The following is a 19,108-nucleotide window of genomic DNA, read 5'->3' on the forward strand; positions in this document are numbered from 1 at the left end:
GCGTGGTCCAGGCAGCACTGATATACCACGTTGCTCGGCCTGTCAATAACCGACCCAATTACCCTGCCACTCCACCCAGACCTCATCACTCAGGGCCACGACAGGCTTCGTCACCCGGACCTGCAGCCTCTTCACCTCATGGTGTGGCTGCTGCGTAACTGAGCCGGGGTGACAGGAAGCCTTCCACCTGGTCAACGTACCGGGCCGAGTGGAAGCGTTTCTTCTACAGGTGCAATATGCTCGATCTTGCTCCTACTGAGGTCTCGATCCCCTCTATTTGGCCTGCCTCTGGCCTTCAGCGGCAGGACCTGGCGGTATCATCGCTGAGGGTACACTCGGCAGCCATCTCTACCTTCCAGCCAGGCTAAGGTGGACGTTCCGTGTTCTCACACTCTATGGGTTCGAGGTCCCTCAAGGGCTTGGAGCGCTTGCACCTTCAGGTGCGCCGCCCAGCCCCAACCTGGGACCTCAACCTAGTTTTAACCAGACTTATGTCTCCCCAATTCGAGCCGTTCGCGACCGGCCCTCTGCTATACCTGTCTTGGACGACAACTTTCCTCGTAGCTGTTACATCGGCCAGACGGGTCTCCGAGCTCAGAGCTCTTATGGTGGTTCTGCCGTACACTAGGTTTCACAAAGACAAGGTGCAGTTATGACCGCACCCGGCTTTCCTCCCTAAGGTGGTTTCGGCCTTTCATGTTACCCACAGCTCAACGCAATGGGCGCAACAATTGCACTCCCTGGACATCTGTAGAGTGCTCGCATTTATATTGCGCTGACAGAACCATTTCGTAAGGTGCCCCAGCTCTGTCACGGTAGCAGACCAAAGGGAAGGCTTGCTTGTTTTCCTCTCAGAGGATCTCATCTTGGGTGATGGCGTACATCCGCACTTGTTATGATTTGGCTCATATTTCCCCAAGCCACATCACCGTGCATTCTACCAGGGCTCAGGCTTCATCTGCCGCCTTGCTGGCTCGTGTTCCTACCCACGAGATCTGTCGCGCAGCTCCATTGGTCCTCGGTCCATACCTTTGCTTCGCAGTATGCCCTGGTTCAACAGTCAAGAGATGCTGTAGCCTCTGGCTCAGCAGTTTTCATTCTGCCACATTTCACTCCGACCCCACCGCCTACGTAAGGCTTGGGATTCACCTAACTGGAATGGATATGAGCAATCACTCGAAGAAGAAAAGACGGTTACTCACCTTTGTAACTGTTGTTCTTCGAGATGTGTTGCTCATATCCATTCCACACCCGCCCTCCTTCCCCACTGTCGGAGTAGCCGGCAAGAAGGAACTGAGGAGCGGGTGGGCCGGCAGGGGTGTATATCGAGCACCATGACGGCGCCACCCTAGGGGGCGACCTGCCGGCCCACTGAGTTGCTAGGGTAAAAGTTTTCCGACGAATGTGCATGCGCGGCGCACACACCTAACTGGAATGGATATGAGCAATCACTCGAAGAAGAACCTCCTATTACCCCCTCACCCCTGTCCTGATTTTTCACATTTGCTGTCTGGTCACCCTACTCTTAGGTCAGACAGTATGTTAACAGCTTTTGGCTGCTGGCTTAAAAGCAATCCACTGTAATTCTTGACATTCCAAAATAGAGAAAATGAAAACAGCAGTTTATTTCTTTATCTTGTAATCTTTATGCCATTAATGGATGAAATATCATCTCATTATTCCAACCCATTTGTATACTTTTACAGAGATTTTTTGAGGGAAGAACGTCCAAGTAATTCATCGATAGTCATTATTCTGACACTGAATGTACCATGAAAGAGAACAGGAATGACAATCTCTCTAATGTTTGGGTTTTACCAGCAAGCACTGGCTCAGTATTTTCTCTCTCTTATTACGGGTAGGCTTGTGCAAATATCCTATTCACTTTAGACAAAGAACTACCACCTTTCAGAGAAATTCTGAGTAAAAAAGCTACAGGAAAATCCTTATGGGTCATAGAGAACCTTTCCCAAAAGTTTGTGTGCTTTGCCCCAGAAAAGCAGAGTTGAAACACAAGGGTAACACAAAAGGACCCTGAGTCTGGGAGCACAAAAGCAAGACTTAAAGGCTTAGTATTTGTGAGCATTCAAACAGTGGCAATTTGATGAAATTCACACAAGCCTAATTACAGATCAAATAGATTTGCTCAATGTCAGGCTGTTCCAATCTAAGCCAAGTGATCAGGTTATTTTCTTTAACTCGGAAAATCTTTGTAGTGAACTGTGTGTAACTCCCTATCTTTCAAACAATACCTGGTCTTGACATTTGGGACAGATCCACATGCCCTTGGGAATGGTTTTCAGAGGTGGGTCCAGACAGTCCAGGTGATACACACGTGAACATGTGTCACACATCAGCAACTGCCCGCTTTTCCTGCAAACACTGCAAAAATCCTCATGGATATCGCCCTATAAAATTGAGGGAAGGGGGTGAGAAAGAAGAAGGCAAAACGTGAACTTTGACCTTTGACATCTACATCCTAGTTGAATGTAAACGCTTCTGCACAAGCTACAGCTATGGGATTCTATATGGCTAAGTTCTTTTTAGGAGGTGTAACCAGAAAACCAGCGAGGATGTCAGAAGTACAACTCCCTCTGCCCTTCCCAGACGAGAGGCCCTAGTGAATATCTGTTACCACAGTCTCTAGTAACAATCCCTACCCCACCATCCATCTTAGGAAAATTTTCATTGGTTTCAGCCTGCACTGGTAAGATACCCACTTTCCTTAGTCCTTCTAATCTTTGGATGTAAGCACAGCTCCATGTGGGGAGCATATAAATGAGGTTGCCTCATGTCCACAGTCTTTCCTAAGAAACCCACAGAGGACAATATTGAACTTTAAAACAACACTGATAAGTATTTAGAGAACATATGTGACATCTTTTCTGTTATACTGAAAGAAAAAAGTGCTCTGATTTGTAAATTAAAAAGCATGGACCCAGTTCATCCCTGAGGTGACTCCTTTAACTTCAAGTATCAGAGGGGTAGCTGTGTTAGTCTGGATCTGTAAAAGCAGCAAAGAGTCATGTGGCACCTTATAGACTAACAGACGTTTTGGAGCATGAGCTTTTGCGGGTGAATATCCACTTCATCAGATGCATGTTCAGCCGATTATATTTTAAAACCCATTGCCCCAGCCCCACAATGACTACTGATTTCTGCTTCATCATTAACCAAAGCCTGTGAGGGGCAGAACGAGGGGATATCAACAGTTCACAAAACCAAGAGGGGAAAATGTTATTTTCAGCCATAAGAGGCTTTCACAAGGAACTGAAAAGTTAGTAGACAGTGTCCTTTTAAAAATCTATGTTTTACTATTTTTGCATTATCAGTTGAGGCACTTCCTTTCCCCAACTATTCACTCCCCAAGGACCGTCCCCCACAAAGCAAAATTCATGGCAAGGTTAGGTTTGTTTTTCTCTCTTTATTCCTCTCTCTCTTTCCTCCCATCATTCCCATCTCATGCTTTTGTGATTTTTAATAAGTAGATGTTTGAACAGAAGAACACACAAGGAAAACAACTTAAAAACCAGAGGGCAGAACAGGGACACCCAAACTCTACCCTTTATTCACCTGCGGGACTACTCTGGCAACTTGCCACACCTAAGACCCGATGTCTCAAGCCCTCAGCACATACAATTCTCATTGACTTCAATGAAGTTCCATACACCCTCACAGCTGGGTGTTCAGCCAACAGCCACCGCTCTCCCGCTGCCCAGCTCTGAAAGCAGTGCAGAAGTAAGGGTGGCAATACCACAACTGCCCTAAAATAACCTTGTGACCTCCCCTGCAACTCCTTTTTGGGTCAGGACCCCCAATTTGAGAACCGCTGGTCTGCCCTATGAAAATCTGTATAGTATAGGGTAAAAGCACAAAAAGACCAGATTTCACGATCTGTGATGCATTTTTCATGGCTGTGAATTTGGTAGGGCCCTAGGGATAATGTATTAAATGTATGCAGCAAGAGATCCACCATATTTTCAAAGATAATCACACACAAATACAGTCTGCTGAGTTTTAACTTTCGGACTCCATGACAGATAAGTCTTACTCTATCGGGAGCTGCTCTTCATCCCTTAACTCCCAAGGATAACACTGCTGTCCTGTTTTCTAAAGGGTCAATCTTTCTTGAAGCTCAGTGTCATGTTTTGATTCCATAACTTCCAAGAATCAAATGAGAATAGGGTTCTGAGATAATTTAATCTTTAATACTAAAGAGAGTTCTTAAATGTTAATTGAAGAAGCAAATCAGTGAGATTTCATGCCTCCCTTGAAATGAAATTTGTGTTGCTGGGAAGAGCTTCCTTTTCCTCTTTCCTGCATTGTGTGAATGCATAGATGGAACAGAAGGCAGACAGGAAACAAGATAAAGGCAAACAGAAAATCCTCTGCAATCCAGTCTTCAAAGGAAATTCATCCTAGAGCCTTTTGAAGTTCTATGTTAATGCATGGCCCAATCTTGTGCGGTGCTGAGCATCCTCAACTACCACTCAATACAATGGCAATTGAGAGCATTCTGCATGTTGCCAGGGCGATCAGTATCTTTCAGGATCAAGCCCATTAAACACTGTGACATCTGATATCCTGCAGAATCAGATCTAAGCAGGTGATTTCCTTAATCTCTCATTCAAGTATCAGTTGCTCAACAATTCAGGTCTAGAACTTCTAAATTCAATGAATGTTGAGTGATGATTCATGTAACAAGATGGGTTAATAAGCGAGGTATTAATTTTCTAGTAATGCTCCATATATACCAACTGGAATGGACACACACACACACACACACACACACACACATATATACACGTAAATCCATAGCCCTGTTTTCATCTTATCAAGGCAGTAATGCAATAGTGCAGGCAGGGCCGGTGCAACCACTTAGGCAAACTAGGTGGCCGCCTAGGGCACCTAGTGGTTGAAAGTGCCTAAAATCCGCTCAGGCGAGGAGGTGGAGTGGAGGTGAGCTGGGGCAGGGGGCGTGGGGAGGGCCACCCGCAGTAACAGGGGGTAGGGGGGCGCATAGGGGAACCACTCTCCGCCCCAGATCACCTCCGCTCTGCCTCCTCCACTGAGCACACAGCCCCCACTCTAATTCTCCTCCAATCGGTGTCGCAAGCCTGGCAGGAAAGGAGGCTTAGAGCAGCGCCGGCGTGCTCAGCGGAGGAGGTGGAGCCAACGTGAGCTGGGGTGGGCTCCCCAGGCAGGGTTAGCTGCCGCAGGGGGGTGGTGTCTCCCCGGGCGGGGTTAGCTTCTGCAGGGGGGTAGCTGCTGGGGGGCGAAGGGGGTGGCAGGCTCCCCAGGTTAGGGGCTGGGTTAGCTGCTGCGGGGGGGGGGGGGGGCCCTCCTCTGGTCGGGGGGCAGGTGGGCGTGGTTAGCTGCTATGGGGGGTGGGGTTAGCTGGGTGTGGGGGGGTTGCACAAGGTGGAAGTTTCACCTAGGGTGCGAAACTTCCTTGCACTGGCCCTGAGTGCAGGGCATTTCGTAGGAATTAATAACTGGTGGTGGATGGTTCCTGAGCTCCCCACAACCAGTATTTAACTCCCAGGAAATGTCCCGTGTCTTATTTGTTGTTAATAAATATATGTATAATATGGGCCAGATTGTGTGCTATGTCCCCTCTACATTGCTGCACTCTGGCTACAGGCTTCTGAAACAGCTCTGAGGGGCCATAAGCAGCCAAGTGTAACGCATGCTGGAGGCTGAGAAAGCCTGAAGCTGCCCCCAGAATAGGGGAGGCACAAAAGGTAACAAAAGTAACTTTTGGCCATACCTCCTCTGTTCCTACATCAACTGTAGCCTAGATAGAACAAAAAATCAACCCTAAGCTCTTTATGTTTGTATAGTATCTAGTACAACGGGACCCTGGAATTTAGGTGTCACTGTCAGAAAAATAAATATAACAATAAACCAGCACTATATGTATGTGTGTGTGTAACCTCTGTATTTAGATATATCTATATCTATTTATATAGACAGATAGATATTACATCATAAAAAGCCTGTGGAAAAAAGAGTAGGCGACCTTGTATTTAAAGACAGCATCATTATGCCTTGTGCACAAAAGGGCTGAATTAAGGTTGTACTGGCAACCTTAATTCTGACATCCCCTAACATTTGAGGGTTTGTCTTTGCAAACTGAATGAACATTGCTGTTTGGATGTAATTTCCCAAGTTTTTTAAAAACTTAAAAACTGAAAGATAAAAATGCCATCCTGTGTTACCATACTGACTCCCACATGTGGGTCATCACCATGATTGGGATAGTTACATCCACAGCACCGTCCTCTACCATTTCAGCCCAACAGTAACTGATAGCAATAGATGGCTGTTTTCTTCTAAGTAGACCTGCCACTAGAGTGGCATGGAGACACATGCTTTGTCAGTGGGTTTTAGAGCTATTTATGAGACATCATAGGAATGTCAAGACTCCAGAATAATGGGATTCATTCCAGGTTCTTTAGGAGAGTACACTCAAGTGATGACAGACCTCTCTGTCGCCTCTGCTTCAATCTTGACCCTGCCCATCTTGCCCTCCCCCAGCCCAGCTTCTGCCTCTCCCTCCTACCTCTTGTTCCTACTCTCATGACCCTCATTACTGCCCCCCTGCTCTTGTGCTTGTACCCTCTCTCCTGGCTCCTGCTCCTAACTCTGTTCCTTCCTAGGCTCTTATCCATCCTCCCAGACAGAGGTCCTGCCCTCGTCCCCACACTTTTCATCTTTTCCCCTCCAACACCCTATTCCTTACTCTGCTGCACTCAAGTCAGTTTGTCTCATCGCTCTCCTCCAAACTGCCTATGTCACAGCAGAGACAGCACAGGACAGAGAGAGTCTCACTGCTCTCAGTTCTGGTGCCTGGTATCACAGGCACTCCTGGAACCTGGGAGCAGCAATTGCCGTAAAATTCCTGCTTAGCCTTGGGAAGGAGCACGATTAGTCATTCTGCATGTGCAGTCTGGTCAGCTTGTAGAAGATGTGAGGAGATGGAGCATGCTCAGTGGAGCTGGATTCATCAGAGAATTTTGCTGCCAAACTGTAACAAGCCTCTACTGAGAACATGCAGACAGATTTTTCACAGGCATGTAGTGTGGCCAAATTTGGAGGGATTTTCACATGGATGTCAGAAGGCCACCTCTGACTCAAAGGCCATACCCACGCTAAATTTCAAGTCTTTGCTCCAAAACATAGTTGTAACAGAAACAGTTATCAAAAATATTTTTAGCTTGGGCAAAACAAGTTATTTTCCTTAATTTTGTTGTGTTAAATAGCTGAACTGTTTTAGGTGAAACTTTAAAAAAAATTCAACTTGAGTTAGACACCCATCGTGGAAAGTTTCAGCCCAAGCAATTTAAATTTGGCAAAGTTGTCAGCAACTGAAAACAGGGTCTTAAAATGGAAAACATCGGGCAACCTGAATCACTTATAATAAATTAAGATCTTTATAAGCTAGCACCATTCTCTGACTAACCCAGTATATCTTGTGTTGAATATTTAATTAGTAGGGCCCTACCAAATTCATGGCTGTGAAAACATATCACGAACCGTGAAATCTGATCTACCTTGTGAAATCTGGCATGGAGCTGGGGGCCCCATCCTGCGCAGGGCTCCAGCTGCTAGTCCCAGCTGGGGATGAGGAGGGACAAGACATCCTCTTCCCCGTCAGGGGCTGCTCCTGGGACGGGTCAGACCCACCTCTGGAAATTTCCCCCAGCTGTAGGAAGCTTGGCGGTTCAAGCTGTCACCGTTCCCCCTCATGCTGAGAGGCTGCAGCTTGAGCTGTCACTTCCCCATGTGGAGAGGCTGCGGCTGCAACTGTCACACTCCCTGTGCAGAGGCCGCAGCTCCAGCTGCAGCTATTACCTCCCTGCACAGAGACGCTGTGGCTCCAGATGTCACCTCCCATCCACTCAGGCGGGAGACTGCCAGGAAAACCAGACCTATTGTAACCCACCCTCCATACCCGGTGTGACCCTCACTTCTGTGCTGCTGCTGGCGCTGGCTTTTAGAGCTGGGCGCCCAGCCAGCAGCCTTCCTCTCTGATTGTCCAGCTCATCGTCCCCCCTGCCAGTAGCATGGCGGAAGTAGGGTGACAATCCCATAACCCACCTACAGTAGCCTTGTGAACCTTGCACTCTGAACGCCTTTTGGGTCAGTACCCCCACAGTTACAACCATGTAAATTTTCAGATGTAAACATGAAACTGAGTAATTTTACCCCCTGGCTGTGAAATTGACCAAAACAGACCATGAATTTGGTAGGGCCCTACTAATTAGACTATAAGCTCTTTGACGCAAAGGACCGTATCTTTCTCTTTGTCTTCATATACAACACCAATATATTGCTGGTGCTTAAATAATTAGTATTTTGTATTTCTATAGCCAAGAATCTCAAAGAGTTTTACAAATATTAAGTCTCAGCACTCATGTGGACTACCATTATCCCATTTTACAGAAGAGGAAACTGAGTCACAAAAATGATTTGACTCTCACAAGGCTACACTGTGACTTTGTGGAAGATTATGAATAGAACACAGATTTCCTTACTTTCAGCCCCATTCTTACATCAAAAGACCATTTTTCCTCATAGTAGTTATTAGGACTGTCAAGCGATTAAAAAAATTAATCACAATTAATTGCACTGTAAAACAATCAGAGAATACCATTTATTTAAATATTTTTGGATGTTTTCTACAGTTTCAAATATATTGATTTTGATTATAACACAGAATACGAAGTGTACAGTACTCACTTTATATTTTTTTATTACAAATATTTGCACTGTAAAAAGCAAAGGAAATAATATTTTTCAATTCACCTAATACAAGTGCTGTCATGCAATCTCTTTATCATGGAATTCGAACTTACAAATGTAGAATTATGTACAAAAAACCCCTGCATTCAAAAATAAAACAAAGCAAAACTTGGGAGCCTATGAGCCCACTAATGTTCGGCAATCACTCAGACAAAAAAGTTCGTATACATTTGCAGGTGATAATGCTGCCTGCTTCTTATTTACAGTGTCACCTGAAAGTGAGAACAGGTGTTTTCATGCCACTGTTGTAGCCAGCATTGAAAAGATATTTACATGCCAGATGTGCTAAAGATTCATATTTTCCTTCATGCTTCAACCACCATTCCAGAGGAAATGCATCAATGCTGATGACAGGTTCTGCTTGCTAACAATACAAAGCAGCAAGGACCGATACAAGTTCGTTTTCATCATATGAGTCAGATGCCACCAGCAGAAGGTTGATTTTCTTTTTTGGTGGTTCGGGTTCTGTAGTTTCCACATCAGAGTGTTGCTCATTTAAGACTTCTAAAAGCATGCTCCCTTCATCCCTCTCAGACTTTGGAAGGCACTTCAGATTCTTAAACCTTTGGTCGAGTGCTGTAGCTATATTTAGAAATCTCACACTGGTACTTTCTTTGCATTTTGTCAAATCTGAAGCGAAAGTGTGCTTAAAATGAACAACATGTGTTGATTCATCATCCAAGACTGCTATAACATGAAATATTTGGCAGAATGTGGGTAAAATAGAGCTGGAGACATACAATTCTCCACCAAGGAGTTCAGTCACAAATTTAATTAACACTTTTTTTTAAGGAGCGTCATCAGCATAGAGGCATGTCTTCTGAAATGGTGGTTGAAGCATGAAGGGGCATACGAATGTTTAGCATATCTGGCATGTAAATACCTTGCAATGCTGGCTAAAAAAGTCCCATGCGAACGCCTGTTCTCACTTTCTGTTGACACTGTAAATAAGAAGTGGGCAGCATTATCTCCCATAAATGTAAACAAACTTGTTTGTCTTAGTGATTTGCTGAACGAGAAGCAGGACTGAGTGGACTTGTAGGCTCTAAAGTTTTGCATTGGTTTGTTTTTGAGTGCAGTTACGTAACAAAAAAATCTATATTTGTAAGTTGCACTATATTAGATTGCACTATATTACTTGTACAAGGTTAATTGAAAAATACTGTTTCTTTTATCATTTTTACAGTGCAAATATTTGTAATAAAAATAAATAGAGTGAGCACGCTACACTTTGTATTCTATGTTGTAATTGAAATCAATATATTTGAAAATGTAGAAAAACATCAAAAATATTTAATACATTTCAATTGGTATTGTTTAACAATGTGATTAAAAATCAGATTAATCATGATTCATTTTATCACAATTAATTTTTTTTAGTTATTCGCATGAGCTAACTGCAATTAATTGACTGCCTAATAATTATAATTTCTATGAAATATGTGAAAGTACAGATTTTTTTTAACAAATTAATGGAGGCGTTTTTAAGATAAAGGACTCGTGATACATGTATCATGGTTTCTGACACATTTTCTGCTCCTAGAATTCATAGGTCTCAGATATTTCAAAAGGCATCTATCGCTGTGGTATCTATTACCTTTTAAAATCAAAGTTGTCTAGCTCAGTTGTTGGAAAATGTGCACTGGGGGAGTTTTGGGACTGAATTCTTTAAAAAAATTAAAACAGTAATATTAATGTTTTAATGTTACCTTTGTGCACAAACTGGGTAACCTGTCTGTAAGCGTTTTAGTATACAGATTTGTATTACTCCCGGGGGAATGCCGTGCTAACTTGCTGACACAGTATATCACACAGAACTGAGATCATTTTAACAAGTTATCCAAGTGTATGCATATGTGTTATATATTTTAACCACCTATTGTGTCAGCTTGCATGTTTCCTATGGAATCTTTGTATTCTTAAAAACTATCATTTAATTTAAAAAGTATGTTAAATCATGGAAAACTAAGCTTAAATATTAAGCAATTTCACCAAAGGCAAGAAATTCAGAATCAGGCTGGGAACACTAGAATGATACTCTGTCCTTTACTTAGCCAGTCGTAGTCAGGCACTGAAATACACATGATAACATATCACACTGTTCTGAGAACTGTTATGCTCTGGTCGCAAGGCTAGTAAAAAAAAATCACTGAAATCAGAGATGGAAGAGACCTAGTATGTTACCCAGTCCATCTCTTGGAGGCAGCACAGGTTTGTTCTCTACAGCATAATTTCCAATGGTTTGTACATTTTTGTCCCAAAAGATGGAGATGCTGCACCTTTCCTTCAGGAGTCTGTTCCACAGACTCACGTACCTGACTGTCAGGACATTTTTTTTTTTGGATATTCAAATAATGTTCCCCTCTGAAAAGTGACTATTTAAAAAGGGTCCCTGCTTATTCCACAGATGTGCTCCCTGTGTATCATGGTCGCATTTGCCAACTTTAGTGACTAAAGTATGTTTTGACTGTTAGCCCTGCAGAGCTGGTAGAGTTCAGAGGGAGGGAACTGGATTCTATTCCATCTTGTGCATTGTCAGTAGAATTGTCTACTCAGTTCCAAGCAGTTACATCAGTGCATAAGAGGCAATGGGGCAGCACAGGAGTTACTGAGGACCAATGTTGGACTTTGGAACCTTTATTACAGCTGATGATGTATGCAAAGGGAAGAGTCCACCATGACTCTCAGATCCCAGGGGTAGTTTGCAGCACTGGCAATTGAAAAAAAAGCATCTATACCTATAAACTGAGCCTCATATGATAGGAGTAATTGACAGACGAACTTTTACAGAGTTACTTTTCAGACTAGAAGTGCATTTTGACTGCTGAGCATTCTTGTGTACTTAATTGTCTCATTCCTCTATTCCCGGTATAGTCCTACTACAGTATTTCCTTTATACTGAGATCTTTAAGCAGACCCAGGTGATGTTACATTGGCCTTCTCTTATTTCTTGCAGTCACCTTTTTCAATTGTAGTTTATTGTGATAGTCTCACTTAGGGTAACGAAGGATAGATCAGTGGCCTGGGAGGAAACTCAACCTTACTTCATTTATTTGCTTTCTAGGGTTTAGATCTGACCTTTACAATTCTGTCATCATATTTTTTACAAGGAATAAGAAGAACGAGACAATCTGAAGGTTCTCAGAAAGTTACTCAAAAGAGGCTGTGCTGTGAAGGGGAAATCTCTGCATATTTTATCTCCTGCTTTAGAAATGCTAACAGAATAACTAGACTTTGTTCAAGAAAAGTCTCATGAGCAGGGAGTGCAGAGGCAGTGTACTCAATCACGCCAGGACATGAGAACCTCTTGTGATCAGTGCTATGAACACTGTGCCCAGCTATCTGGGCGATCCAAGAAGTTCCTTCTCTTCCTCCTCTTGTTACAGAAACACCAGCAACTTACTGCTACTACGGTCTCTCTGAATAATAGGACTCATTCTCCCCTTCCCAGTTCCTCACTGAAATACAGATTTAATTCAGTCACACAAGATCTCAGACTCTATATACTGAGAAAACATGCTCATCTAAGCATGCCCAGTATATCCCAACATTCCAATCAATGACTGAATGTCACAGGAAATATCTGCAATACTATAACACAGGCACAAGAAGGTAAAAGTGAAGGGTTGAGGAGTAAAAGAACATCGGCCTGTTTCACTGCACTGAACCATGACAAACAGTGTTCAAGGAATGAACGCTAAAGAAACAAAATCGAAAGCAGTTTCCAGTGTGGCTCATTCTACACGTCTTTGCAAAAGCCAACCCTTCCCCAAGAATTACTTACGTCTGTGGAGCTGGGGCTAGGCAGGGACACAGGCTGAACAGATGCGGGGAAAGTAAATGTGGTCTCTGTCTTTTCATTTTCAGGGGAGTCAGGATGACTGGATAGAGGGGATGTGGGGGTCAGAGCCCCAAACCCCAGCACCGTGTTGTATTTAGGTGGACGACCTACACATTAACAAAAGGGAACAAAAAAAGGGGTGGGGGGGAAATGATCTTACATACCTTTGGCCAGTGGTCCTCATTGGCTAGCATGAAAAAGGAAATGATGTAGCACAGAGAGGAAATTAATATAGGAGTCACAAGTGGAAGAAGAGAAGCAAAAGATTTAAACATCTCTTTAGAAACGTACAAGTGGAATTTTTCAAGAAATGAACGCTTGAAAGATGCATATCAGAGGAGTGTGAAAACAGGCTCTGCTAAGGGTCAAAGAGTCACGCTCCCAAGTGCAGAGTGGGGCCTCTTCATTCCTAGCAATGAGATCGTCCAGTTATCAGGAAATTGTGCTGGCACCAAACCCACAGACCGGCTGCAATGATTTCTGTCAGTTTAATTTGTCTACTGTTATCCCACCTCTCCCTATCTATCTTGTGCCAGCATATACCTACCCAAAGTTCCTTCTCTCATAGCTAGCACTTACCATTTCAAGTCTCCTTTTCTTCCCTACATTTCCTATAGGTCAGCACCTCCCATCTCAGACCTATGCCCACTATCTCAACGGCAGGTACTACTGTCCTACGCATGACCCCAAGCATATTCCAAACTAACTCTAAATTCTTTCCTAAGCTTCTATAGTCAAGCACCCACTGCCCCAATCATATATATCTATTTTAGACTCCTTTAGAAAAGCACTAAGTACAAAATCTGTTAAGAATAGCCTTCATACAACTGAGATATTAGCTATGTATTGTATGACTATGTAAAACTATATGTACTTAGCACTCTCCCTATCTTTCCACATACCAAGTTACTCTACAGATATGGAAAGATCACAAGGAATAAAAATCTAGGAATAATTACCCAGCTCTTATAATTAGGGCCCTACCAAATTCATGGTCCATTTTGGCCATTTTCACAATCATGGGATTTTTAAAATCGCAAATTTCATTTCAGCTATTTAAATCTGAAATTTGATGGTGTTATAATTGTAGGGGTCCTGACCCAAAAAGGAGTTCTGGGGGGAGGGTGGCAAGGTTATTGTAGGGGGAGTTGTGGTACTGCCACCCTTACTTCTGCGCTGCTGCCTGCAGAGTTGGGCCCTCAATCAGCAGCCACCATTCTCTGTCCGCTCAGCTCTGAAGGTAGCACAGAAGTAAAGGTAGCATGGTATGGTATTGCCACCCTTACTTCTGCACTGCTGCTAGTGGGGCGCCACCTTCAGAGTTCTCCCGCTACTAGCCGCTGCTCTCTGGCAACCCAGCTCTGAAGGCAGCGCAGAAGTAAGGGTGGCAATATCGCACCTCCCCCTAAAATAACCTTGTGACCGCTGCTACAACTCCCTTTTGGGTTAGAACCCCCAATTTGAGAAATGCTGGTCTCTCCCATGAAAGCTGTATAGCATAGGGTAAAAGCACACAAAAAGCACACAAAAAAGATTTCATAATGGGAGCCAGATTTCACGGTCCATGAGACATTTTTCATGACCATGAATTTGGTAGGGCTCTACTTATAATAGTATTTACAGATTGCCAGGGTATACCCAGTTCACTTGAATTCTAGATACTTTCCAGGGAGATGTACATCCTTGGAAAGGATTTCTGATGGTGATGTCCATAGCTGAAATTTCTGACATGACCAACAGCATTTAGAATTAAACCAAACCCCTAAAGGGCACAGGGCTGCACAAACTATCCTCCTAATATACTGCTATATTAATTCAAATAATAAAATTACTGTAGGCCCCAAATCTTGTCCACCCCATTTGAAAATATGTTACTAATCTGGTGCTGATGAGGGGTGTACACTCACAACAGAGAGTGAAAATAAGGACAGGAAGACAGCATTGTGGCAAAAACAATCTAAGAAAATACCATGTATACATATATGTAATCTTATGCATTTAAAAATCTGTAAGTAATTCTTCACACATTATATAATGGAATTAAAAGGTCATTGGAAACATTACTATATGAAGGAACATATCCTTATGTACAGTGCACACGCGCACACACACATACAAACACACTTGTTTTCTTGTCTTTCTTTTTTGAAAACATATTTAAGGTAATGGTAGGTGGCACTGGACGTCCTTTATTTACTCAAAGACAGCATGCCAGCAGAAGTGCAAATTTATCTATACTACCCCACCTATGTGCTTCCATCCTGCACTGAAGAGGCTGCCTCAAGGAGAGCAAGGGTCATTTGAACATCTGACCTCTTGGCCAAGAATACCGACATTGGAAATGATCAGCGCTAGTTATGATCATGGTTTGTGTCATGTAGGCACCTGTTCAATACAGACTGGACAGGGATCATCAGGTCATCTAGCCCACCAAACAGCCACCAAAGAATTAAAGATTTTCAGTTACTACTATCCTCGGACAGATTCAGATCAATAACTTGGAGATGAAATGTTATGTATTCCATCACCAATATCCTGAGCCATCTAGTCTGTTACACACGCATGCACATGCGCGCGCGCACACACATACACAATACACTGCTGCATACATGGTCTCAGTTTCATCACTCCACATATGGAACACATAAACCTCTGACTTTAATCACAAACTATACAGCATGCTTGCTGATTTCTTGGGTGGTCATAATGTTAAATTGCTAGGTCATTTGTTTTTGGACAGCAAACCAAAGAGCAGAGAAGCCATGTTGGAAACCATTAACAGCCATTAAAGGCGAGCATCAGAAGTTAGGGAAAGATTTTCTTTTCAGCTCTGCATGGCAGATCTCAGCTCTGATATTCAGCACCACACACAGAAAGAGAACAAAACAGTTAAGCTCTACTGTAATGTTCCAAGAGATCAATTTTATCCTTAAAAGTAAGAGTTTTAAAATGTGACCTGTTCTGCCCAAGAACTGCTGCACCGTAGGTGAATTCCACTGAATAACATTTAATAGATTTAAGAAACACCCTCCTTTCTTGCAGGACAGGTGGCATTTTAAGGTTCCAGGATGGTAGTTGTTTCTGAAGAGTGCTTAAGGTAAGTGAGAAGCTTTCCCTGTGGAAGTGAAAATGCTTTGGGGGATCCTTCCCTTAGAAAAGCAACACATTGTGGGGAATGAGCTCTTCACACTCTGAATTTCCCTTCCTGTAAGATTAAATACACTTTTTCCATAATGTTTTGCTTTCCTGGCAGTAGCACTGCAGCTTAGGTAGTATTAAGAGCACCTTGGCAGCAACTCTCTTCCATTAAATGGTGTTCCAACATCTTATCTTACACTCTGTTCTTATTTGTGTAGAGTGAGACTGAAATATTGCCCTGAGCTGCCCCATAAAGCCAGCTACGCTAACCCCAGAAACGCTGGTCCTTATTTACCACTGGAATTTACTGTGCAAATGCAGTATCACAAAATCCTTCCCTGTTTCACTTTCTTTCCGTCCACAAGGGGACTGCTGATGGGAGATGGAGAAATAAGCATACAGCAAGATGTCATTGTTGAAAATAACTCACCTCTTTTACGTGTCCCAGGATGCATTGTGCTGTTCAGGTATGTGACTGCACTCTTCTTACGCTTTAAAGGGGAGGAAAACAACTTTAGCTGGCTAATTTTTTGTAACAATTACATCTGTAAGAGCTCAGGCAGAGCAGTACAGTAGAAACTGGGCTTAATGTCTATCCTGTTGTTGGGGACATATCTTCGGAAATGTTAGCCTTCCATTCTGCTTCTGACATCTGGACTGCTGCAGGCCAGTGCACAAGCTGATCTTCTAATGGCAGGACCAACACTCACTACTATTTAATGCCAGGTTTATAATGCGCGTGGTGGTGGAGGGGGAGAGAAGTATTAAGCAGAAATAACTGTATTTACTATATAAAACCCTGAGGGTCACATCACTACATTGGTCTCTCAAACTATAATGACAGCCTATCTGTTTAGCTGGGCTTCAGAGATCTTAGTAGGTAGCAAAATGGCAGCAGTACAGAATGAAATTGCCAGCTTCCCCCCTAGGAAGAGACTGATACCTCAGGCTCAAACACGGCTCCACTGTACACTGGATTTGCTGTTGTTCTTCTTTTCCTCTCTTGTCTCTTACTTTGGATTTCTTGTGAAAAGAAAGGTTCAGGTTAGAAACCATGGATTCTGAAAGCATGCAACAATGTCTGTGTTATATAGTCTCCAAGCAAGTAAGTTCTAACTGTGAGGCTTTCCATGGGAAGCCAGCAATACTGAAGAGAGCCATCTCTGCTACACTCCTGGGTTTGAAAATGAATAAATAATGGTAAAAATAAATACACTGCCAGATTGGTTTATGAAATGATTGGCTGCCCCTCCCAAATGAGAGCATCTGAACACAGACATTTTATAGTGAAGTTCAACATAACTGGGAAACTAAATACAGTAGCACATGAGGAAACCTCATTGCTATTTAAGGCAAATATAGTTAGGCTTTGAAGGATTCAATTTTTAATCAGTAAATGTCAAAAACATCTATACACACACAAATGGACAAAAAAGAAATTTCCATTGATGATAATCAAAATTTACAGATAGGCAAAGTAAGAAAAATCCTGAATGAAAACTTACTAGAGTTTGACTAAAGGATATTTACTTTGTATACTTTGACATGATGTTGAGAATTTGTGTTTTAATGGTTATAAAGCTTTAAATGATTGAATCTCAACTTCTACTGTCATTAAATAGTAGTTGTCTGACCCACAATTTTCCACAATAGTGAAAATTCAAATAGATAAAAATGGAAAATTACTTAGAACCCATAATTTTGTGCAACTATGAAAATTTAAATAAATAAAAATAGAAAAAAATGCTTAAAAATAAGCATCTATATTATCTGTTGAAATTATAAAAATAAAAATGGACTTCTGCTGAGGCTAAATTTAGTACAGTGATGTGCAAGTCCTTGAATTTATGTAGATTCAGGCTTGATTTCATTGTAGGCGAGGACTAAAGAAATTATTAGAGCTACTGAAGTCCAGTAACCCAGCATGCTCACCAATTTACAGAAATGAGAAATCCAGAGAAGGGGCTAAGGTACATTGACCTATTAGGTAACTTCTTCACACATAAGGCCTACACAATAATCAATTAGTTTTTTCAGTTTCCTCCCAGACAGCAGAGCATGCACTGCCTCCCCAACCACTGATCTCAGATACCTAAGCAACTGCCTTGTTTCCATCTAACAAGGGACTGAGAGGCCAGGGACAAGTTGCACCTAAAGTGCTGTATGAGCATAGCCCAAGTGTGATCTTTTCCTTGGTGCAAGGAAAAAAAGAGTGCACATCACACAAGAACTTTTGGTACTTTTACTTCCATTCTAGAATTGCTGAGAAACAGGCGAGCACATTCTCAGTTACTTTTCTTACCTTCCAGATGGTCATGTGTAACCAGTCCCAAAGACACCATGAAGGCAAGTTTCTGTGTCAGAGAGAGAGAGAACAGAGTTCATTCCAGTTACAGTCATTATCAGGAGCAACTTCATTTAGCCCAAAGTCAGTTGGTAGCCAACCAAATAAGGAAAATATTAATAATTCTTTGCACTTATATACCACTTTTCATCTATAGATCTCAAATTGCTTTCCAAAGAGAGACACTAGCCCTATTTTATAGATGTGGAGAAAAAATCAGAGACAGGGAGAAGCAACTTCCACAATGTGATACAACAAGTCACTGGCAGAGCTGGGAACAGACTCAAGGTCTCAACTCCCAAACCATCATTACTGACCCTTAGCAGATACCAGCACAGTTCAACTGCCACTTAAACATTGCTGGTTACATAGCAACAAAATCCTCATTGTTTGATTCCCAAAGTATTTAACATAGTGAGCCACCAGGTAGGGGCTCTGGAAACCACTGGTACTCTGAGGACCACAGTTCAAGAACTACTACTCTAACACCAACAATAAAGGGTTTCAACAACTCTGCCAATGTTGGCAGACAGAATCAATTCAAATAGTTGGTGCTAGAAGGTGGCAAAGATAACCTAATAAAACTGGAGCTATTCCTTGGATCCTCGGCTGAGCTTAGATCTATAGGATCAGCCTTCACAGAGAAAGGCAGAGCTTCTCCTTGAGCATCTCATAGTTGCAAGGCCTCTTTTTGTACCAACCTGCCTTTGGATCTGAGCCCTGTCCAGGAGCTTGAGTTGAAACTAGGTGAACGATAGTGAAAAGGATAGCAACAGACCTCTGTCCTTGATCTTAATTTCCAAGCCCTCTCAAGATGTATGATCAGGTGGATCTGGACTTCAGCTTGTCCCATGGGACAAAAGAAGGACTAGGTACCAATTCAGAAGCAGCACCTGAGAGGTGCTGTTTGAGAGGCGTTTAGTGCCTCTTCTATGAGGAAAGACTGGAGAAAGAATTCAGTCTCATGAGCACAGGAG

General features: G+C 42.8%; 1 protein-coding gene across 2 annotated transcripts in view; it reads right to left on the bottom strand.

The window, feature by feature from the left end:
• The window catches only part of PHF21A (PHD finger protein 21A), a 261,567-nt gene that overhangs the window by 14,238 nt on the left and 228,221 nt on the right, over window positions 1–19,108 (bottom strand). For both annotated transcript variants that reach the window (XM_050955342.1, XM_050955343.1), the window contains exons 11-15: window positions 18,090–18,141; window positions 16,731–16,810; window positions 16,218–16,278; window positions 12,593–12,756; window positions 2,253–2,408 (exon numbers count right to left, since the gene is read on the bottom strand). In XM_050955342.1, the coding sequence (XP_050811299.1) occupies window positions 2,253–2,408; window positions 12,593–12,756; window positions 16,218–16,278; window positions 16,731–16,810; window positions 18,090–18,141 (513 nt within the window). The remainder of the gene's footprint in view (window positions 1–2,252; window positions 2,409–12,592; window positions 12,757–16,217; window positions 16,279–16,730; window positions 16,811–18,089; window positions 18,142–19,108) is intronic.

This window comes from Gopherus flavomarginatus, chromosome 5 (genome assembly GCF_025201925.1).
Source record: "Gopherus flavomarginatus isolate rGopFla2 chromosome 5, rGopFla2.mat.asm, whole genome shotgun sequence".
Taxonomy (NCBI): domain Eukaryota; kingdom Metazoa; phylum Chordata; order Testudines; family Testudinidae; genus Gopherus; species Gopherus flavomarginatus.